Raw genomic sequence first — 25,176 nt, forward strand, 5'->3', positions numbered from 1 at the left:
CAATCACAATTGCGTTCTATTGTACAGTTAGGCTGGACGCTGCAAAATCTTCGTTCAGGCTATGTGCGTTGGCGTTTAATCAACACAATGTCATTGTTTTCCATCTTTAACCTTACTGATAAACAAATCAGCTTGGCATAGAAAGGAGCAGACTATACAATCCTTAGCATTGAAAAACTTGAGAGATTACCTTTGTCAATGTCAGAAAGTCCTGTCATTGAATGGATAATACACAGGATTATCACAATTCCGATAACAACTTTCCGATTTAAAAATTGCCTTGAATACATACCTACTGGCCAGTATGAACGATTGGGTAAAGGATACGTTAAGTCAGCATGGAAATTACCATACACACACACATGCTACAGTGACAGCAACAAAAATTTATTTCTTAGTGGTGAAAACTGTAAACATTCACTAAGCGGTATACTTTTGTGCCAGGGTATTAATTTACACGGAGCCTGTGAAGGAAATTCTAACAACCTTTCATGCCACCAACATGTCACACCTGCAACGCAGATAGAGCCTTTCTTTAAGCAGCTCTCGAATGGGAGTTACATTCTAAGAACGGATCGCAGCTGTTGTGGCCTTTTGCCAGGGAAAGCATATCTCATAAGCGTAACTTGCAATGCAAGCATTGTTTCCAAACAGCCCTGGAGACACTGAGACTCCCATATGGCCTCGTTTGAAATTCTCTTCTATAGGAATTGATACTTTAAGCAGAATGAAGTCTGTGCTTTTGCAGACAACAGTGCCCATCACGTCATCAAAAGAGACGTATGAACTCCAAGTTGCAAGGACAACATCAGAGATTCATGACCTTTTATCAACAAATTGCCCCGTGCATTTCACAGAAATGCTTAGCCAACTCCTTAACATGTCTAGTGCCACAGGCATCCCAGGCATATTTAAGACGATTTTTACAGGACTGCTAACACCATTCAAAGCAATTCTAGGAATCATTCCTAATTTTGTCCATTCAGTCTTTGGCGGCATACCCCTATTTTTGGGACTTGTAGCAGGCATTTTATTTTTGACCCTCCTGCTCCGATATGGCAAGCCAAAACTCAGACATGACTCCGACAAGTATGGAAGAAACGATCCTAGCAATACGCTACCGGGACCGAATAACTAGAGTCCTTGAATTGGCCAGGCTGAGAGATCTGAACATGACCTGGTTTCTTTCATTCAGACCTATATGGGAGACCTGCATCTTACCTGTGCTTCGATGTATGCTATGCGGAGATGTGTGCGTGTTGGACATCTGTCTTGCACTTCCATCAGCAGTACCAATGGATATCGATACTTTGCTAAGTCCTATAAAGGCTCACGCATTGTGTTGTCCCCAGCGGCTACCGATCCTGATGACGGCATTCGTTGAGACTCCGGTGCTACGACTAGGTGGTGACAGTGGAGCGAGAAATAAAAGCAACATTACCCAGGTACGACCTTCTGTGAGCATTGCTGATCCAGACTTTGATAATAGCAATCACTCTCACACCTGCCAAGTTACAGCGTTATCGAACTTGGTCGAACTGTCACCTTATTTTGTAGACCAATTTTTTGAGAGCCTGTCTGATATGATGTTCTCCCCCGAACAGAAACAATAACTTTAGAAAAGCGAAGAACAGAATAAATGATGGACCCTTTTTAGAAACAGCACCTGACTGGCTATTCCCCGGTAAAGTTCTTTAACCCCTAAGTTAAACAAGGGGGTTGCGTGCACACTGGATGGCACCCATCATCACCGTGCCTTTTCCCTAGGGAATTTCAATGCAAAACAGACAACCGCAAAGGTGCACCACAAGACATGAAACATTAAGTGCAGACGGTATTAAAGCACAATGAGGAGAAATATCTCAGAGATGTTGAGGTTCTTCTTATATTCTTTATTTTCGGTAAGCAGTAAAACACAAACAGCCGACGCGTTTCGTCCCAAACTGGGACTTCTTCAGGGCTTATAATTAGTGGGACGTCGCTTGTGGGGAAAAGTGTAAAAGGAACCGGGATCCAGAAGATAACTTCCCGGCTACTGTAATCCTTAACTTTATTGATTCGTTCAAAGGTGCAAATAATAAGCATGGACCTGAGTCAGATCTAGGACTTGAGCGACGTTGCTGCGGGTGTATCTATCGGGACGGAGGCTGTGGATGGACGCCGGCCGCTTGATCTAAAACGGCCAACTGGTACTCAGTGCCCACACCCTCCTCCCCTGGACTAATAGGACCTCCAGTCCACCTCAAGTCCTAGATCTGACTCAGGTCCATGCTTATTATTTGCACCTTTGAACAAATCAATAAAGTTAAGGATTACAGTAGCCGGGAAGTTATCTTCTGGATCCCGGTTCCTTTTACACTTTTCCCCACAAGCGACGTCCCACTAATTATAAGCCCTGAAGAAGTCCCAGTTTGGGACGAAACGCGTCGGCTGTTTGTGTTTTACTGCTTACCGAAAATAAAGAATATAAGAAGAACCTCAACATCTCTGAGATATTTCTCCTCATTGTGCTTTAATACCGTCTGCACTTAATGTTTCATGTCTTGTGGTGCACCTTTGCGGTTGTCTGTTTAACTTTAGAAAAGCATTCCGACAAACAGCGTTCCCATGAACTCTGAATTCGGCCTTCAGTTTTGATCAACAAAAACTGCTGAAAAGCGTTGGAACTCTATTCCCCAGTTCACCATGAAATTTTTTTTTTTTAATTGAACATTTTTAAAAATATTTACCTTTTTCTGGCACAAAAATTCTTTGCTTAAAGTAGACCTATTCATAAAGAACAGAACTTCTATTTTTAGGTACATCTAGAGACATAAATAACTTTACATCAGCCTCTAGCACATGTTACAGTAATTGCATTTATATGTGATTAAATTATCTCGCCCTTCTTTTCTGTATTAAGAGATATTTCATGTGTAATTTTTTCGCAAAATCGTTAACTGATTACATATGCTATAATTTTGAATGGTTTCTATGCTTAAAGACGTACAGTACATCCATGTATTTCAAATACACCATTTCAAATGCAAATATGTATTTTGGGGTGGGTAATGTTACACATGCATCTTTTGCTATAGTTTTTAGTAAATTGATGGACATAAATTCGTGGAGTGGGTGTCGCGTTCTAATCTAGGACCCCGATCAATACTGTGACCTTATGCCCCTATACGGCTATAATCCATTTGTACCCCTTTAATGGCATAAACGATCAAGAGTGATATTTCAGATACTCGTCTCTGGCCTAACACGATCAGAGCCACATTTCAGAATTGCTTCCTCTGCAGCTCATTAGAGCAGATGACACAGCAGAAGCCACTATCTAAGATTCCTACATTACACTCCGAGTTCTTCAACAAGATAAAAGCTCAGCAACCTGGGAAAGCCCCGCTTGCTATGTTTTGATTAGTAATAGAACTCTAATGAGCACTGAGAGACGATCACTTCCTAGTGACATCTTTATTGACGTCTTATGTCCAAAAACTTACGTCAAACAAGGCACCTTTCAGGTATAAATATTACCAACGTTGCCTTAAGCAAACGCTGCCTCAACGACATCGATGATAGCGATGGTGTGGTGAACATAGGAGCAGAACAGCTGTCCCCTTCAGAGCCCAGCAGATACAAGCTGCCCACGGACGCTGCCCCTCCTCCTCCTCGACGCGCTGAGAGAGACGCTGTTTTTTCTCCTGCCGAGAAAATCCAGCTCCGGCGTTTCCAGCCTACTCTTGCGAGTGACTGGGATATTGAGTCCTGGAAGGAGATACAAGACCTCCAACATTCTATTCCAGAGGTATGGTGTTGACTAAACCCTTAGATAGAATTCTTGAAGCAAACCTTGGCAAAACCAACTTAACTAAAACTGCTACTTACTTACTCCCTCCCAAGTATTAGGCTTAGGTCAGGTACAATGGGGTAGGCGTAGTTAGAAGCACCAGTTGAGTACGTTAGTCAAATGTATATATGAATGTATATATTTTATTCATTTTAACCATTGTATGGCTAAGAAACCATATCAATGCTTTTACAGTACTATTTCGCAATCCTCATTTTACTGTACGCACTTTTTATAATAACTAGTCTTGCAATTGTGGCAATTCATTTCTCTTGCACGAGAAGAAAGACTGTTCAATAAATAATACTTTTTTATTGAAAACGCCCGTCTCTCTATTCTCTGCATCTTGGTGAAAGTAATCTGCACAACTGACTGAGTAAAATAACTGTCTATTGTTTCACACGACTCTAGAGATTGACTATTATTCTAAGGAGCAAAGTTGTCATGTGTATGCGGTTGTTGGAAAACTGAATCCCTTCTTGTCTGTACCAGGGAAGCTGATCACTTCCTATTCAGTCAAGAAAGTGTCCAGTGACCTCTGAGCTAGTTGGTAACAAACCCAATTAAGTTTAGCATAGTCAGTGGAGACCTGGAAGATCCGCACTTCTACGTCCATACTACTGTTTATGTTATTCCAATGCGCAGGGCCTATTGGGAAAATAGGAACTACACTACAACTTTGCAATGCAAGGAAAATGTACACTTTATATTCAACGGAGCAATGATATCCTGTGGGAGGAAAACAAGAATACAATTTCTCAAGCAAGTACTTTACTCACAAACCGATTTTTGGGGGTTTTAGGTCAGCACAGGGCAAGGCTCAAGTGAGCACCAAGACTGCACAGCCAGTGGTACTGCAGCGGCTGGGGGCAGAGGTCTTGTTCAGAGTCAGTGAAAAACGTTAACCAATGAAGTCAGGGGGCACCACTCAAAGTTATGCCAATTACAGGTAAGTAAAGCTGAGATGGAGGTCAACCTGTGGGGGTTAAGATATGAACTGAGGAGGCCATGAGACAGCACCAAACATACACCCTCAGCGGCACGGAGGCGGCCAGGTACAAAGTAGCAACACAGCGTTGGGCACCCAATAGAAATCAATGGAGGACCATGGCTTTGAACAAGGGCTGCAGAGTCAGACCAGAAAGCTGGATAAAGGAAACCGGTGACTGGGAAGGTTAAGTTCAGAGGTTGAGGGTCAGCTGGGCACCGTTGGTCAGGCTCCCCAAAGCTCGGCTGCTACGGGTGCAGGGGTGTCTTTGAGGTCAGAATATCCTTACTGGAGTTGGTCTCAGTTATGGGGTCCTTCATGTTAAGGCTGCAGGCGTGGTCATGGAGTTCAGGAGGGGTCAGCCTATGGTGGACTCAGGCTCTGGACCACTAGGGAACCTCACTGGACTGGTGGGCAACTTGAACTCGGGACAGAGGCACCGGGTCCAGAGGTGGATCCAGAAGCAGGGTTTCACTGTTCCACGGTCACAGAGGCCTTTCTTGGTTGACAGGGACAGTGCTCTCGGGAGTTCTGGTCTTTGTTGAAGGCAGCATCCTTCCACAGACTTTTGGAGGCTGCTGGGCTGCAGGAAGAATCATTGGTTTTTGCAAGATCTTCAAGGCTACTAATAGGCCGGTAGGGCTGGCACCAAGCCAGTGGGCGTTTTCAGTCTTTCTCTGCTGCACAGCTCTTCTTTGTCCTCTTCCTTCATAGGTTGTCAAGAACTAAAGATTAAGGTTAAGGGGTGCCCCTAAATACCTAATTATGGGGCGTTACAGGGGCTTCAAGGTAGTAGCCAGTGTGCTATTTACTTTTAGGGTGATAACACCCTTTGTAGGTACACTCCCTTTTGGGAGAGGGCATACCCCTAATTCTATTGGCAGAAATTCTCAAAAACAATATAGAGAATTTTCAAAAGAGGGGGTCACTTCAGCTTAAGACACCTTGAGGGTGTTCCTGGTTGAGAGGGGACACATCTCTCCTGGTTACTAATTTTACCGCCGACCGTGCTTCCAAAAGTGGGACTTGGTCAGGGAGGCAAACTTCTCCACAAGCTGGATAGGCCCTGGCCAGCATAACTTTGCTGAAGAATGTTTGTTTCTGGTCCAGGGAAGACATGGCTTGGCAGTTTGGGATGGACAGTACCCATGAGGCACAGGGTCAAGACTGATTTGCATATAGCTAGGTCTGAACTGAGGTGGCGAAGTGACCTAAGGAATGATGGACACAACCCACATCTGTGACTGGGGGTGAGTGTCTGAAAAGTTTCAGCACTCCGTCCATCATCTCCTTGTGTTTGCTTTCTTTGCCCTAAGTTGGCAGGGTATGCCCAGACGTGGGTCCTGTGCTCACCTTGCCACTGGATTCAAGCGAGTTTGGATGATGAGAAGTGTTACCCTGAAAATGGTCCCAGTGTGCTTGCTTCTGGTCCAGGGAAGACCTGGCTTGGGGTTCCGGCTGGACTGTTCCCATGAGGCAAAGGGTCAAGACTAATTTGCATATGAAGGGGTCTGAACTGGGGTGGCAGAGTGAGCTAAAGAATGATGATGGATTCCACTCCAGATCTATGACTGGGGGGTGAGTGTCGAACGGCGTGCTCAATGGCACTACGCCGGCTTCACGCAAATCCGGATTTGCGTGAAGCCGGCGTAGTGCCATTGAGCACGCCGTTCGTATTCTGCTCGTATTGCGAGCATGGAAGCATCGTCTCGGTATTCAAGGTAAGGGTTAAAGGTCCCCCTTGCCTTCTTGCCACCGGCATATATTGCCTTCTACTTAACTATAATTCCGTTTGTTTACAGACCCTGAAATATTTCGAGTGCACGCCCTCGGGAGGTTTTGGATATATTGTATACCTCCGTGACGTTTGATTCATTCTAAGCAGGATAGCATTTAACAGTAACGTTCCTAACCAAGTGGATTAGGATCTCGAGGTAACCACTTTTTCCGCTCTCACACGCCACTAGTCTTTGCATGTAATAGTTGCTCGATCCTAACCGATCCCCTTTGTTTTAGGCACCAGTCCTCCACTCAACCGTCTCCTCTAGACTCACATGAGTTCATTGAAGATCGCTCGAACAGGTTTGTCCCCTTATCACCTTACATCGCTGAAATTCCAATAGGCACGTAGATAGTCTCGCCGGACTGATTCTTGGATGCCCACGTTGTGCATGCTCACAACGCAGTCACCACAGCCCCAATCACGAAACGACACTCTAGCCACAGACAAGACAGCGTGGCAAATCGAGTCATTTAATTTAACCCGGTTGCATTGTCTCTGTAAGCATGAGATTGGAACACTATGGATCCGTCACCACTGCTCTAAATCTCGGAAACAACACTTTAGCCACAATCACGACAGCGTCGACAGGCTCACGGTGTAATCATTCGAGTCGGTTTTAGCTTAAATCCTTTTTGCACCCTCTCGGAAAGCATGAGATTGAAACACTGGAATACTTGATTATGAATTCAACATGAACACCTTGGCATGACACAAATGAATACCATGTGAATCTAAGTGCATAGTACCTGAAATAAGTGCTGTATTTAAACAAGAATTTTCCTTTCTCTTTTCTCCCATCTTGCAATTTTCCATTTTCAACAGGTTTCTTTAAAAAGTACATACAGGCAACATATTGTTAAAGTCCTGATGATGATCCCAGTTCACTAGGAGCCAGGGATCGAAACGCCGTCGACACTTTTTCAGCTCTGTAACTTTCCCATTGTGTCAATATTGTTACAGGAACTGTTTGTCTGAACTTGCTTTGCAAATGTGCTAATGATGCAAGGGACAATTGGCTCCCATGTTCTTTTTGCCTGATATTCTTTACCCTCTTTTCTTCGCTTACCCTCTCACCCCCGAACCTTGTTCGAGTGTGTTCTGGATAGGTACAGGCTTGTACCCTATCAGCTTTTGCATTAGACCTCTCTGGTGGTCTTTTAATTGTGTTTATACTTTAATAAAATTTCAGGCCCGGCTGGGTACTGAAAAACTTGCTAATATAGTACTGATTGGAGTCTATATTTTCATTTGCTTTGTGAAAAATTTAACCCTATGGACCATTGTTCTCCTTAATATTAGACAAGATAGGGGCACATCTGCTCGTGCAGTTATGCCCTCACAGGAGGTAGGGCTTTATGGACTGCTGTAGGGGTGACCTACCCTTTGCCTCTTGCAGTGCTGGCAGTCCTGGCACACACGCAGGCTGGCGTGGCAGTGTGCATGGTTTGGTGAGGGGTCTCTAAGAGTGTCATCATACACACTGCAGCCCTTAGAGACCCTCTCTGGTCACAATGCCCTTGGTACCACTAATACCTTTTACAAGGGACATATATGTGGGCCAGAGGTGTGCCACTTGTGGAAATAAAGGTACAATTTTAGGAAAGAACACAGGCATGGGAACCTGGCTAACAGGAACCTAGTACACATTCAGTCAAAGTGCATCAGAATCCGGCAAACCGTGGGGGGTAACCATGCCAAAAAGGGCACTTTCCTACAATTGTTAGCTTGACTTTCTTAGCAGCTCCCTCATAAAATTAATGACATTTAGAGATTTCATCTGTATAATACTGTGGAATTGACTTGTCATCATGTCCACGTGGGACAATAACTTTCCCTCCATTAACTTTTTCTCCATCATCGTCTGGTGGAAGCTCACCTTCTTCCTCATCAAGATAAGAATGTACAGAACCATTAGAGTAAACATCATCCATGTCCTCTCCATGAAGAGATCTGGAAGATAGTTCCCTTGACATTGGAGGAGGAGGATGAAACAGCGATGGCTATCGAGGAGGCAAAAACAGTAATGGAGCAGATGGAGGAGGTGGTAGAATGGGTGCAGCAGGTGGCCCCATTTTAGGATTATCGGCTGGTTGCTGTGGTAGCAACTTAGTGAAAGCATCCATCGGCTGGTGCAGTGTTGCTAAAAAGGCCATCCACACTTGGACACATCTGATTCTTTACAATATTTTGGTGGTTTCTGTCTCATGCCAGTTTGAGTACTGTCAGACATATACTCCTGCTGGCAAACATATTCACTTAAGTATCCTTGTCCTCCATTTCTTCCTTTCTAAAATCGGTAACATATCTTACATTCAATTGTGTTGGGCTGTAAGGTGTCAGCAGGTCTTAATTACGAGCCTTGCCTTCTTGATCGGACTGCAGTATTTGAAACAAAGGTAAAGCTGTCACCATGATTGGTGAACAAACATCTTTACCTATGATTTTTGTTGACTGTGTGGCCATCCAAACTGTTGCTGTTGATGGTTACTCAGTAGTTGTTGATGATATGGTTGTTCTCGATAGTATGGTCACTGCTGATGATATAGTCATCAACGGGATGGTCATTGTCTATGGTATCGTCGTTGATGATGGTGTCTTTATTCTCGACAGAGTCTTTGTCATCGACAGTATGTTCATCTTTGAAGGTGTCATCGTCGACAGTCTCATCATCGTCGATGGAATTTATTTAGTCAACTGTCTCGTTGTCAAGATTTCCCTTGAAGATGAGTCTTTTGCATATTTTAGCTGGGTTATCACCAGAGGAGGAGGATGTAAGTGCTATACCAAATAAATCATATTCAGGAAACTGTACGAGCCTCCTCTTGTGCGCCACCTTTGTGGAAGTGCTTGGTGGGGCACCTTTCAAGGAACCCTTCCCAGAAGAGTGGGCATCTGCTTTAGAGTGAGGAAATTCTCTTTATCCATAAGTAATAATGGCAACTTCTTTTCTCTGTCCTTCAGTGTTTTATTTGGAAAAGACCTACAAATATTGCATTCTGATGGTTTATGGTTTGGGTAGACGCAATATATACACTGAGGGTGGGTCATCAATGTAAATCTTGTTTTCACAAGATGAACAAGGTTTAAATAGAGATTTATTTCCTCGGTCAGTCATGATGATAGTTGGTTGTCAGATCAAAGGGTCTTCCTGTTCCAGAAAGTAGAGCAATCTACCCTAAAAATAACTCACAGTCCTACAATGCTAATGACAGGGCCGGTGCAAATCCAGGGCAGACCAATATAGTAACAATCTCAGGCTCATTGAAAGGTCAGAGAAGCGCTCTGGCAGTGGATGTTCTCACACTCGACCTGCAGTAGACATCTGAGCTTTTGTGGCCTCTAGGGGGATTAAGAGAGCTGAAGCTTCCGCCTCACTGGCTGAGGTTTGGGATACTTCAACTGAGGTAGATATACTACTACAGATTCTAGGCTGTTTTAGGCTTATGGCCTTTTTTGAACTGTATACAGTATGCTGCATATTTTACAGTGTATACTGTGATGATAGCGAACCAGGGAACCCCAGGCTGCCAATGAGGAATGATTCAAGCATGTACATATATAAAAGATCCAATATTGGAGAATCCACCATCCACTCTTAATCAATCCCACTCCATCCATCCCTCGTTGCATCTAATTTCCAACTGCAGTCCATCTGTCCATATAATGCACAAACCATAAACTCTCTCTCCCCACACACTCCACTCCTCTTCACTGCATCACCACACACCCATTGATTGGTCCCTCTGCACCTCATGCCCAATACTACCACATCGCATTCAAGCCACCACAACGCAACAGTCTCTCCAGCACTTTCTGATCCTACTCGACCCCATTACCGACTTATTCCCCTACACCTCCCTCTCTCTGGTTGCTCTGGTTCAACCTCTCACCACACCTAGATGGTTTGAGGCAGCAGAAATAGTAAACACTACACCCTCACCATGAATCCATTGCGCCACACATTTGTAATTGTTCATGGACATTTATCTGAGTGCCCTACCAGGCAGTAATGGGAAGGTGCCCAAGACCCCCTCTTCCAACCTAGGTTGCTCATAGATCTCTCTGTGAATGCCCAAGTGGAGAGCAGCACGGGCCTTGACTAGGCCAATATCCTAGTCGCCATACCTTACCTGTCCAGCTCAAGAACACTCTCAAAGTCACATATGGCTTCATCCCACAGACTTAGATCTGTATAAAGAATCCCACGATGGAGGAACGAGTTGAGATTCTCAAAGCCGTCATTAATTAGGACTGAAAGACAGAAGGAAATGAAAAAATATATTGAGGCTCTTAGAAGAGAGGAGAGGACTTCACACTTCCTGAAAATGGGGCACATCTTAAGCTCAACGTGCAAAGATAGAGTTTGAGAAAGTGAGGTACCCACAGTGCTGTATCCCCAAACCGCAATGATGTCATCCGCCCCTGCCTTGCCCTGCACCGATAGACAGAGACAGAGAGTCACTGCTAAGCCTTCAGGTGACTTTCAAAGAGGAAGTCATAATACTTCATGGCCAAAAGGTTTATGTTTTTGCACATTGTCTAAAGATGTCTACAAGCTTCTAAGCTGATGCATACACATGAAAATGACGACCATGCAAGAGTATATGGTAATCACAGGTAGGTGAAGTGCTGGACAAATTCTCAAACCTTGAGGTACTTGAAGTCTGAGAACAGAAAGCAAAGCTACAGCCCATAGGTACTGTAACAACCTCACGGTCTGCACTGCGAGGATTGGGGAAAGGGACTAACAGGCATGCAATACAACCAGAGTTCACTGGTTCATGAATACTTTGGAGCCTCCAGCTAGCAAGGATCATTTCAAGACACCGTAATCTGTGAGATCTTTCTCAATATTTTCCTGAATCACCGAGGCCTAATATGATCGTAACTCAACTGAATCATAGAAAGGAGGACCTCATTTGTTAGAGTGAGATTCAACTGACCCTGTTCCTCCAAATGCGCCTCGCCTTGAGCACAGCCTCCGCTGCCTTTACTAGTCCTGTGGACACGATGCGATCACCTTCCAGTGCAACAAACATTGACTAAGCCCCTCGTTATGGCTTTGTTTCATAGCATAAATCATTGTGTGTTTGGTGCTTAGCTCTCGATGAGGGGAGTGCTTTTTCCACAGAGAGAGAATTGTTTGGCTTCATCACTTTATGTTTGTATATAATGCAATCAAGTCTTACTTTATTCTGGTGCAAACATCAACCATGAAAGTACAATAAAAGAATCCTGAAAACATTTGCAATCAGAAAAATACACATATACAGCAGAATACCAATAAAACTATAAACTTGATTAAAACATGAAGATCATCACAACGATTTCTGTAGTTTGATAACACACAGTGAAAATGTCACCAGGGCCGAACATATATGCATCGCAGGCAAAGACTGATTATAGACCGCGGTTTCCCTACACTGCCTACAGCTTGCCTCTTTCTTAATAGGCCACAGGAAGCGATGTTGAGGTGAAACATCATATTTATAGAAGAACAATAAATGCAAAGGGCGTTGAGTAGAAGGGCAGAAACACATCATATAAAATTGGTGTTGGAAAAGTCACCATAAAATGCAAAGTATTAAATCTCAGACTTGTTAGCGAATGTCTATGAAAACTGATTGAGACCAAATCTGAATCAACCAGAGGCCTAATAATGTGCAACGTATAATCATTCACAGAGGCCTTCCTGACTTCTGTGCGCATTCTAGATGAACAGCGTAAATGGAAAACTCCCTCTTTTATGACACACTTAAAAGAAGGTGGACAAACCACTGGGGTTATCTAAACAATCAGGGATATCTAGACTGCAACTTAATTCCTTGATATACATCAACCAGAGGAGGGGGTTTAGGGGGGCGTGGCCAACTCGGCCAAGATGGAGGACAGAATTTAGCCGAACTCCATTGGGAGACTCATGATCTGCATCGTCTTTCCGCCATCCACGTATGGTTAACCTGATGGCGTGATCCTCCAGAGTGCGGAGCAGATGAGACACCACTGATGTAATTACTGTGGTCTGCCTCTGCACCGGGAAAGCCATAGGCAGAAGAGGACTGCTGCGATCCAGGTGGCCTGCACCTCAAGGCTGCCCATAGCAACGGGGAGATTTGCACGGGGAGCGGGCCTGCTGTGTGACCTGGGAGGCCTTGCCCAGGACGTTGGGCCGGCAGATGGGATAGCAGGTGTCCCCTTTCACTGGGGCTTACATCTGATTCCTGTTCGTCCACTACCAAGGGAACCGCACTGAGCCAGGCCGCCACAGAGGGCCTCCTGAATACACGGCGCGAGTGAACACCATCCAGCCACCGCTGTGAGTGCAACAGAGCCAGGAGGTGGTGGTAGAACAGAAAATTCATGCTTAGGCATCGCTTTATGCACCATTTTGGGTTTAGATGCCATTTTGGATGCGTGAGTGAAACTAACCTTTGTTTGTTTCTGAGAAAAGGCCCCCGTTAGGTTTCGTTTCCCAGAATGATGAAACCTTATTTGTTAATGAATACACTGTTCATGTGCTGCACACCTTCCCACCAGATAAATGTCCTCTCCCACTTGTCCCACTGTCGAGCTGCATCTGCGTGGAAAATCCCATTACGGGCGTGTTTTAATCCAGTTACAAATAGTATAATATGTACCTGTATGCTTTTGATTGTCAGTCCCTCTGCAGCATTCCTAAGAGACTGGGCAAGACCACTGACTCATTGTCAGTGAAATTGCTCTCCCTCCCTCGCAGCTCCACCATTAAGTGAGGCCTTCCCCCGAGCCCCTGCACTCTCGAGTGTTGGTGTTCGAGGCCCTCCTCCACCCGAAGGTTTCAGCTGTGCCTCATCCCTGGTGGTCCAGTGGACCTCGGTCTCCATTCTCTTGCTCTGCTTTTTCTCTCCTTTTTTACTCGTTTTTTCCCTCACTTCTATCTCCCCCCTTCACTCTCCTTCTGGGTCTTAACCTCCATTTTCTGTCGTTTTCCCCTCATTTCAAGCTCTCCCCTTCACTCTCCTGTGTCTTTCCTCCGTTTTTCACTCGATTTTTACCCTCATCCTCCACTCTTTCTTGCACTTTTACTGCCTTATTTGCACTTTTCTCTCTCTTTTTGCCTTTTTTAGCCCATTTTTGCCCGCCGCTGCTGCCCCTGCGGCCCCTCCCCCCAGCACGACCAGTGCGACCACCAGCCCAATCCAGCTCCGCTCTTGCCTCCCAGCTGTCCAGCGCTACCCGACCCCTACTTAATGGCGGCCACTGAGTGGCCGTGCCACCGGGGGGCCCAAGGCAAGCCTGTCTGCGCCCGTCTGCGACCCGACTGTGACCAGCACCAGGAACCCTGGATCTCTGCCGCAACAATAACTGCAAGCTAGCATCACCAGCCAACACCCACGGACCTGTCAGCTGTCACCGCTGCCGGCACACCAGCAGCACCTCCAAGATCACTGACCGAGCGCAAGAACACAACTGAACTGAAGACCCTGCAATGCATCCTCCTCAACGTCCGATCCCTCCACAAACATGCCACTGAAATCTGGGACCTCCTCAACAGCACTACCCCGGATGTAGCATTCTTTACAAAAACCTGGACCAACACCACCTCAGGACCAGACATCGCCATCGCCATTCCCCAAGGATACAAGATCTCCAGGAAGGACCACCCCACCCGCCCTGGAGGAGGAATCGCCATTGTCCACAAAAACACACTCCCAATGAGCCCACAGACCTGATGGAACACCTTAATTTCAAGATACTAGCCAGCCCTACCTCCACCCTCCGTGGAACCCTCATCTACCGGCCCCCTGGACCCCGCAGACTTTTCGCCAACTCCATCACGGACATCATCTCCCCGCAGGCCATCGCGTCTACCAACTACACCCTACTGGGAGACCTCAACTTGTACCTCGACATCCCACTGGACCCCAGCACCACATCCCTCCTGGACAACCTCCACAACATTGGTCTCCGCCAGATTGTGACCGAACCCACGCACTCAGCAGGACACACAACAGGAAACTCCATCACCTTCAGCCACACCACCGAACTCCCATGGACTGACCATCGATGCATCCACTTCACCTTCAGAACACCCACCTTCCACAGACACCAGCACCTGCTCCCATGAACAAACTGGACCAGAATCACTGACGACCAGCTAACCTCATCACTCAGCAACTCCACCCCAACCATCGCGGAAAACGCCAACGCCAACACCTCAGCCCGAACACTGCACAGATGGATCTCTGACAGTGCCAACACCATAGCCCCCCTCAAGAAGAACAACCACACCAAGAAAGCTAGCTGGTTCTCCACCGAACTTCGAGAGTCCAGACACACTTGCCACCACCTCGAGAAGGCCTGGAGGAACACCAAATCCACTGAAGCCCACAACAACGTCGGAGCCGCCTCAAACGCCCACCACCAACTCATCAGAAAAAACAAGGAAAAAGGAGATTGAAGACAGAATCTCCACTCATGCACACAACAGCAAAGAACTCTTCAACATCATCAATGAGTTCGCCCAACCCAACAGCGAGTCCACCAACATCCCTCCCTCACAAGACCTCAGCGACAAACTCAGCACCTTTTTCCACCACAAAATCAAGAGCATCTACGACAACTTCGACGAAGACAACCAACACACTGAACCCTCACCAACCACCCCCGACACCCGGAAACCAGCGATTGATGACTGGACAGCCCTCACCTCCGAAGACACACTGAAGACAATGAAGTCAATCCACTCAGGGGCCCCCACGGACCCCTGCCCCCACCACATCTTCAACAGAGCCGCCAACACCATCGCACCCATGCTCCGCCACACCATCAACCGCTCCCTGGCAACCGCTTTATTCCCTGACGACTAGAAACACTCTGAGATAAACCCTCTCCTGAAGAAACCCTTGGCAGACCCCACCGACCTCAAAAACTACAAACCCATCTCCCTGCTCCCATTCCCAGTGAAAGTCATTGAGAAAGCTATCAACAGCCAACTCGCCACATTCATCTAAGAGCACAACACCCTAGACTCCTCCCAATCCGGCTACAGAAAAAAACACAGTACGGAAACTGCCCTCCTTGCAGCAACAGACGACATCCGTACCTTACTGGACAAAGGGGAAACAGCAGCCCTCATCCTCTTCGACCTCTCAGCGGCGTTCAACACAGTCTCTCACCGCATCCTAATACGCAGACTGCACGACGCAGGGATCCAAGACAAGGCCCTCGACTGGATCCGCTCCTTCCTCTCCGGCAGAACACAGCAGGTCAGACTCCCTCCTTTCTCTCAGACCCTACACCTACCAGCTGCGGAGTTCCCCAGGAGTCCTCACTCAGCCCGACGCTCTTCAACGTCTACATGGCTCTGCTCGCCCCCATCGTCAGAACCTACGGACTCAAAATTGTGTCATAAGCAGATGACACCCAACTCATCCTCTCCCTATCCAACGAACCCAACACCGTCAGTCATAACCTTCAAGAAGGCATGGAAGCCATCGCCAAATGGATGAAAAACTGCTGCCTACAACTAAACGCAAACAAAACAGAAGTACTCATCATGGGCCCAAACCCAGATGCCTTGAACGACACCTAGTGACCCCCTGCCCTTGGAAGCCCACCCACCCCCACGGACCACGCCCGCAACCTGGGAATCATCCTGGACTCAGAGCTCAAAATGGACCGACAGATCAACCCTGTCTCGTCTTCCTGCTTCTACACCCTCCGCCTCCTACGTAAGACCTTTAAATGGATCCCCCTCGAACACAGAAAGACCGTCACTCACGCCCCGGTCACCAGTAGGCTTGACTACAGCAACACACTCTATGCCGGAATAAACAAAAACCTCACCGCAAGCTAGAGAACATCCAAAACGCCACCGCAAGGCTGGTCCTTAACCTGCCAACTGCCAAGCCACTGCCACATCTCCCAGCACCTGCGCACACTCCACTGTCTCCCCATCAAAGCTAGAGTCACCAACAAGAGGCTAACCCATGCTCACAAGGCCCTCCACGACACCGGACGAGCATATCTGAACAGCCGACTCAAATTCCACACACCCCAAAGGACCCTACGATCAGCCCAGCTCTCCTACGCCATGGTCTCCCGCACCAGAAAGACCAGATAGGGAGGCCGCTCCTTCTCCTTCTGCGCGGCCAGTGCCTGGAAAGATCTTCCGCTCCAACTCAGACAGATAATATCGCTCCCCATCTTCATAAGAAACCTCAAAACCTGGCTCTTCGACAGACCCCCTTCTTGATGGACTGGAACCTGCGAACCCTCCCCCAGCACCTTTAGACCCTTACGGGTGAGTAGTCATGCTTATCAAACATCTGATTTGATTTAGACTGGGCTCCGCTTGAGTGTGTCTGAATACACATATATTAGTTTGTATTCTCCACTGTCTGACTGACTCTTCATTTGTATGGAAGGCTGAGAGGCGGCCGTGAGTGACCAGGGCGACCCTAATCGGGCCCCTTCCTTTAGTTGGCGCCCGAACAGGAACTACTGGGTAAGTGACGGGGGAAGTTCAAGGCTATCGTCGGGACGGACGGACGGATCAGGGGTTCCTGCACGAAAGAGTTCCTGATACTCGCAGCTGCCCCTTCTATCCCGCTGGGCGGTGTCTCGCCCAGTGGTCTTCGTGACTGGAGTCCTGAACAGCAAAACCCTTGGATCATACCGTTTGGTCTGAAGAGCCGTGAGTGGACAATACATTTGTTTGACCTACATATATCAGGTGGGTTTGTTTTGGTTCTTTGTGGATATGGTACCATTATGGTTTGTATTTGGTAGGGCCAAGGGACGTCTTTCAGATAATTGCAATTGTTTTGCTAGGCATAAAATAGTGAACTTGTTTTCTTTTGAGAATGCCTAGTGTTAGTAAATTGTTTTCCTTGTGCTGTCATTGTTCTGCTGATGCTCGATCGGAGGAAAGTCAGCCAGCTTCTCCAGAAGGCACTCCAAATTTTGATGCGTATGTGAAACGTGGTCTTGGCCCTATTATGTTTAGTGCGTTATGGCACAAATATTCGAGGGCCAATGGCAAGTTGCAGTGGCCTTTGGCGGGCACTTTTGATGAGCAAAAGATTGGGTTTTTGCAAGAACAGTTGTTTAAAAAAACAAGTAGGCAGTCAATGTTCTATTCCCTTAGAACTTGGCAGAAGGAGGTCCGACAAAGGCAATTAAAGATGGAGAGGGACGCAAGAAAGGGGAGAATGCAAACACTGACACAGAAAGCTGGAGCTCATGATAAAGAGAAACAGGAGTTAGAAATTGAGCGTGAAGACAGGAGATTTTTGTTGCAAATTGATAAGTCTTATATAGCTAAGGAGGAAGACGAAACTTTTGTGGAGGCGTTATTAGGTAATCGACCCCCAAACCCATATGCCACTGTTCCTGAGTCATCACAGTCACCCGTTACAGCTGTGTCCACTATCCCTGTATCTATTGCTGTTGTCGTGACAGCTTCGGATCCTTCTCCTCCTTCTTTGCCTCCGCCGTCCATGGTAACTGTGACTGTGAGCACCCCTCTCACACCTATTGTTACGGTAACCCTGCCTCTAGCTCTTTCTACTGCAGTGCATTCGCCAGTGGCGATTGTACCTAGCACTTCAGTTGCTTCTCCTTCTTTGATTTTTAATCCTCTAGTTTCTTTGAGTGTGCAAGTTTGGGGATGGAGATTGGACAAAGTTTAAAGAGTGAATGGTTCTGTATGTGCAGTCTGAAGTGGAGAATGAAGAAAACAGATAGTGGCTAATCAGGCTGTGCAGTGTGGTCATAATCCCATTTACAGTGTGGAAGATGTTTGGAGTGTGATGAAAGATTATGAGCCCTTCGTACAACAGCAATGGGATCAGTAAAGGAAGCCAGGTGATAAGCCCAGAGCAGAGAAAATTGCTTTGCCAGGCCGCATTATCACGTATATGCATTTTCTTATTCCGCTGAGGAAAGTTGATTGGGACAAGTTAACGGCTTGTTGACAAAAGAAAGATGAGAGTTTGTCTGATTTTTTAACTTGGTTCGAGGATGTATTTCTGGATTACGGTGGGAAGGATTTGTCTATTGAGGGAGGTGTTTGGTTGTTTGTTAATAGATTTGTTTTCAACTTGCTTCCTGAGTTTGAGACTTCATTGCTGGCTTCTGAAAGCACCTGGTCCACCTCTTCCCCTTCTGTTATTTTGAATATGGCACAGTAATATGAGGGATATCGAGGTAAAGGAGAGGACAGAGAAAAAGCATAAGGATTTAAAGACAAAGGTGTTGTTGCAACAGGCTTTTAGAGGGAATGACAGAGGAAGTGGTTGTCCTGCCCGACAGCTTCCACGCACCATTAAGCAGCCGAATATGACGCCTTTGGACCCAAATCAGTGCGTGTACTGTAAGGAGGAGGGTCACTGGCGTAGCAAGTGTCCCGTGCTTTTGCAGAAGGCGGCGGTCCCTAGAGGACGAGGTTTTCATGGACGGGTCGTGGAACCGGTGGGGCTGATAGGGCACAGAATGCTGCTGCCTCACAGGGTCGTTCAGATAAGAATTACTTTGATCACCTTTGTGAGGGACAGTACTACCATGATGATTATGATATGGAGGAAGTGATAGGGATGTCATATAGCTAGGACACAGTGGGGACCAGTTCCGATACCTGCAGACCAGCGTGATCCTTATGTAATGGCGGAACTGCAAGGTCCAGCTAAGGAATTTTTGATGGCTACAGGTGCGACAAAAAGTTCTGTTTCTATAAATACGCTCCCTGGCCATAATAATGTTTTGGTCACCAGGTATATATACACCCTCAGCTGAGGAACAGTGCGTTAATGGAGAAATCAGATTAGTTAGAGATGGACTGTGTAAGTTAGATGTATTTTGCTCCAGTACCAACGGAGCTAGTTTATTGAATGTGAGACTTGTGCACTGTTTGAACATTGGACAGGATATATTGAAAGTATTCCCTTGGGGGTACGTTATCCTGGGCGACGTGGGAACCTGAGCTGAGGACACAGCAAGCTCCACGGCCGGTGCTCAGGAGCGCCAATGTTTTTGATGAACAATAGGAGCCTGTACCAGTGAGGCTCTGATGGACACTGGGAACTTATACATTCCATTTGCTTTTTCATCCCTCTTTATCATGTATTACGCATCCCTTTGGTAGACCGGTTGTTGATGAGGAGCAAACAATAACACTCAAAAGGAAAATATTATGTGTCCCCTTTGTGGTTCTAGTGCTCTTGATACTGTTCGGGGTGACATGGGATTTGGAGAATGATCAAAATGTGGTCTTGCCTGAAAAGGGGAAAGTCATCTCTTTGACTACTAACAAAAGGTCAGTCCCGAATAATGCATTTCTAGACACCCATTTGAGGTTCTTTGGGGAGGGAACAGCTTGCTACCCTACTGATCAGTTACCAGTTTATGGACTGCGTATCCATTAAACCTATACTCAACCCCGGAATTTACAGAAGTTTCTAGAGTTTTTTGGTTTTGCTTGTCAAGGTCCTTGCTTATATTATAGAAAGCCACGTGGAGTGGGCTACCTAGGATGCGCTAATGATACATACTGCAATAATTACAACATGGAGGAACAGAATATTACTTTATAAGGTTGGCATTATAGGATGCGATAGTTACTCAAACGGCTGGTTATTATCCAGCTTGCTGTCCCATTGAATAGTACAGACACAGTCTTGTCTGTGAACTGTTCAATCACAGTACTGAATAAATGTACAATCTCCTCAGTGAATGGCTAAGATCCTGATACTTTATATATCACTGACATCACTGATACTGGTGACAGACATGTTAAGACAGGGACAAATACCTGTGTAGTAGTGCGTGGATAATTGCGGAATTAAACTCCTAAGCACTTTAAAAGTAGCACTATTACATGCCAGGTAATGGGTATATGTCCTCATCTCGCACCAGGTACTCCTCTTATTCTAGGACTCATATTAGGCACAATAAATGAAAGTTTCAGGTGAAGGGCCTTTCTCTAGCTCACCACTCATTCTCATTTCTTTACTCTTGCAGAACAAAGGATTTTATGTTGTAATGGACGTCATTGTCTTTTTAATTCTTTATCTTATTTGGACTTTATTTCAATTCCACATTTAGGAATCATTGCGGCTTTCCTGATGAAGGTGCAGTGCACGCCGAAACGCGTGTAGAATAACCGTCATGTGGCCACCTGTTTTACATGTCTATTGTTTCTGATGTAAGGAGTTTTGTGAATAATATACCATGATGAACTGCTTCTTTGTTTTTTGTTAATACTTCCATGTTTATTCACTGCTCTCTGTCTCTTGTAAGTTATGTTGAGATGCTGTTTTATGTATGTTAGTAGGAAAATTATGATACACGTACTAGAATGATTTTAAAACTTTGTATTAAATAAATTAATTTGTAATGAGATTATTGTGTACACATAGTCTCTAATACCATGTTCGGAGATCACTAAGTTTTAGACCTATAGTTGCCTAGGGGTTCTTTTTTCAATGTTGTTTCCTGATTGTTGCCAGTTTAAACATGCTCGGAATGCGCCCTGGTTTGAAGATGCTAGTAGATGTGAGTGCAGGTGAGGCAATGACGTTGCGGTTAGATACATTGTCGGTGTCAGTAGGCTAAAGGAGCATCCCGCATTTGATCAGAAGGTCGTCAATCCGATCAAGCATACCAGGCCCCGCTATCAGGCTCAAGCTTTGAGCTTTCTTTTTGATTCTCTTTATTATTTAGCTCCCCGGCAACCTTCCTCTTTCCCATTCTGCCCCAATAATCAAGAGATAAAAAGGGGAGGCTCACCAGCAAGAAAATAATAGGGGTTCTCAATAATGTTCTAGGTAGCTCACAGTACCTTTTTTGGATTAAAGTCACAGCAGTCCTCAGGAGCACAATGTTAGGGGGTGGCCCAGCCCAGCCCAGCTCAGCCTCATTCAGGCTCTGACGGGTGCAGACGGACCAGCCCTTGGCCCGGGCTTTGCCCGCGTGCATCCCGCGCACAGGAGGTACAGGGTCAAGACTGATTTCCATATGGCTGGGTTCAATTAGAATGAAATGGTAAGCAAAAAACTATGGATTTAGGCCCAGATCTCTGTACTGGGGTGAATGTATGACATTGTTCTGCATTCTGTCCATCAATTGTTCTTTTAGCATTTTTCACCCCGAGTGGGTCGGGTATGCCCAGACGTGGGACCCGTGCTCTCCATGCCACTGATGTCAAGTTATCCTTGCTGATGAGGGGCAAAACCATGAAACCGGTCCGAGAATGCTTGTTTCCCGTCCAGGGAGGACCTGGCCTGGGAGTTCGGGCTGGACTATTTCCATTGGGCGCAGGGTCAAGACTGATTTACATACGGCTGGGTTCAAACTGGAGTGGCATAGTGAGCAAAAAAAACAATGGTTTTGGCATAGATCTCTGTACTGGGGTGAATGTATGACATTGTTCTGCATTCTGTCCATCAATTGTTCTTTTAGCATTTTTCACCCAGCGAGGGTCGGGTATGCCCAGAGGTGGGCCCCGTACTCTCTATGCCACCGGAGTCAAGCTATCCTGGCTGATGAGGGGTGAAACCCTGAAACCGGTCCTAAGATGCTTGTATCCAGTCCAGGGAGGACCTGGCCTGGCAGTTCTGGCTGGACTTTTCCCATGAGGTGCAGGATGAAGACTGATTTGCATATGGTTGAGTTCAAACTGCAATGGCATGGTGAGCAAAAAACGATGGATTTAGGCCCAGATCTCTGTACTGGGTGAATGTATGACATTGTTCTGCACTCTGTCATCAATTGTTCTTTTTGCATTGGCATCCACAACCAGCACTTTGGTGAGGCCAATGCGACTAAGGCCACTGTCTTGCTGCTCTCTGCCCATGGATGCGTGTCTTCGCACCCATACAGCACGGGCCGCTGGAGAACCACCAGGGGAGCCAGGAAGCAGAAGTCCCCGTCCTTTTACGCTCCGACTCCAATCTGTAATCTCTCTCCTGTACCCAGTCCCATCTCCCTGCACAGAGCAGAGCCGGGGGCCGACTCAGGCACACTGCAGAGGCCACAGAGACGCCACAGCAAAGCCCCATGGCTTTCTGCTGGAAAAAAAGGGAAATTATGCAAAGATAGAGGAGCGCAGTGAGCCCTCAGCTGTGAGACTGGACTCGGAGATGGATAGGTATGTGTTAGGGAGAAATTAGTCTTCGAAGGTCAGGGCTGCCCAAAGAAGCTCGAGAAAGTGTGGGGTGATTGCTCTGTGGCTGACTAGGGATAGGAAACCAGGGCACCCTCATATGAGGTCTCGGTGGGTCATGCATGGTGGAGGTGAATGGGTAACAGACTCAGATATCTGGAATTGACTCACCTCATACATAAGGCTCTTGTGTGAGACTGTACTCTTCAGTAGAGCATGGACCCATGTATTAACCGCCAGGGTTGACGGGGGCCATGGGGTGGCAAGGCAGGATAACACTGCATTGTTTTTCTAAGTTTACTTGTGTATGTTCTTTGAGTATCAATAAGATATTTTATTAGAATTGGAACCCTAATCAATTTTGGCTTTGCTGGATAGATCAGTGGCTAACTCAGATCATGTGTAGGATCTTGTGAGAAAGTGCCCTCTTTCTTGCATTGAATGCCCCCACTTTTTGCCAAATTGCTGATGTGCTTTGACTGGGTGTGCCATGGGCTCCTGCTATTCAGGTACCCAGGGTCTGTGTTCTTTCCCTAAAGCTGCATTGAAGCCTAAATACAAATGGCATTTCTAGCCACAGATCAGCCCCTTGTAAATGGTACCACAGGTACCCAGGGCACTGTGACCAGAGAAGGCCTCTAAGGGCTGAAGCACTTATTGGGCCATCCTTAGAGGTCCTGTACCTTCACACTCCACACTGCCTTTGTAGGCTGCGTGTTTTGGTGCAGAGAAAAGTGAAGAGTCGACATGGCACACATCCCTGTCTGCCATGGCTACAACCCACTGCCCTGGCATAGATCAGTCACCCTTCTAGTTGGGTGGACTATACCAGTGGTGAGGGTACAGATGCAAGAGCCTTGTACCGCTACAGTGTCTAAGTCAATTTTAGGGCATTGTAAGTGCAGTACTGCCATTAAGAGTATATGGTGCTGGGAGTTTGTCATTACGAATTCCACAGCACCATAATGGCTACACTGAAGACTTGGAAGTTTGGTATCAAACTGCTCAGCACATTAAACCTACACTGATGCCGGTGTGGGTTTTAATGAAAAATGCACACAGAGGGCATCTTATAGATACCCCTGAAAACTAACCCACGGCTAGTGTCCAGGCTGAGTGGCTGCTTTCAGCTGCCAACGCCAGATGTGTTTCTGGACCCCTGGGTCGAAAACCTGCTGCTCTAGGGGGCCTGAAACAATGCACATCCTGGGACGCGGTGCCAAGCCTCCCCCCCAGGATGGGCAGGGTTCACAAAGGGAAAGCTTCAAAGGCTTGCTGCCTTTGTGAACTTTCCCAGGCCACTTGCTGCTTTCAGCAACTGGTCCCCACTGGTTCAGATCCCACTTTGGGTGGCAGAACCGGTGGGAAAAAACAAATGAGGAAGAGAGATGTGCCCACCTCTGCCAACTATTCTTCTCCTCCCTCCCCCTCTCTCCAACCCTCCCACACTCAAAACACCCTCCCCAACACCCCTCTATCTCTTTCGTCAACTCTCCCCACTCTCCTGGACCCATCTCTTACACTTCCTGCTCTCGCGCATTCAGACCTCTCTCCTAATAGACTCATAACTAAAAATAATGCTTCTTGGAGTGAATTTAGTCCAGTTTCAGTGTCATCGTTCATTAACATCATGACTAAACTCAAACCTTCCTCCCATTCCAAAGATCCTCTTCCCGTCCATTTGGTCCAAGACCTCAAATCTACCATTGCCCCTATTTGGACCAATATCATCAACTCCTCCCTTGCCACTGGTTGCGTTCCAGCCTCCCTTCAGCTTGGTCAAATCTCTCCCATCCTGAAAAACACCTCTGCCGACCCAAATGACCTTAACAACTTACGCCCTATCTCTAACCTTCCTTTCCTCTCTAAAGCCCTAGAAAAATGTGTCCTATCACAACTTGAGAACCATATCCTCGACTTCAATCTCCTTGATGTTTTTCAATCAGGTTTCAGAAAAGGTTGTAGTACAGAAACTGCAATGTTAAATATCACAGATGACATTCATCACTCCCTTGACAATGGTGAATCCTCTCTACTGATCCTCCTTGACCTCTCGGCGGCATTTGATACTGTCCATCATCCCACCCTTCTAAACACCCTCAAAGATCGATTTGGCTTGGAAGGCACTGTTCACAAATGGTTCTGCTCATTCCTTCAAAACAGATCACAGCAAATCAAGCTTAGCCACTTCCTTTCTAATCCTCAACCTGTCTCACTCGGGGTCCCTCAAGGATCCATCCACTCCCCAACCCTTTTCAACCTTTTCATGGAACCACTCACCCTCATTCTCAAACAAGCTAAAATTAGTTACCACCTCTACGCCGACGATACCCAATTATACTACAAGGTCAAATCCCACAATGACATCCTTCACCTCAACGACACCCTAACTAAAGTACAAGCCTGGTTCCATCTAAACCATCTCAAAC

General features: G+C 46.5%; 1 protein-coding gene across 1 annotated transcript in view; it reads right to left on the minus strand.

Moving 5' to 3' along the window:
* TTC6 (tetratricopeptide repeat domain 6) overlaps positions 1-25,176 on the minus strand; it is a 1,229,706-nt gene that overhangs the window by 737,585 nt on the left and 466,945 nt on the right. The window contains exon 16 of the mRNA XM_086936916.1: positions 10,734-10,854. Within this exon, the coding sequence (XP_086793042.1) occupies positions 10,734-10,854 (121 nt within the window). The remainder of the gene's footprint in view (positions 1-10,733; positions 10,855-25,176) is intronic.

Source organism: Lissotriton vulgaris, chromosome 9 (genome assembly GCF_964263255.1).
Source record: "Lissotriton vulgaris chromosome 9, aLisVul1.2, whole genome shotgun sequence".
NCBI classification, from domain to species: domain Eukaryota; kingdom Metazoa; phylum Chordata; class Amphibia; order Caudata; family Salamandridae; genus Lissotriton; species Lissotriton vulgaris.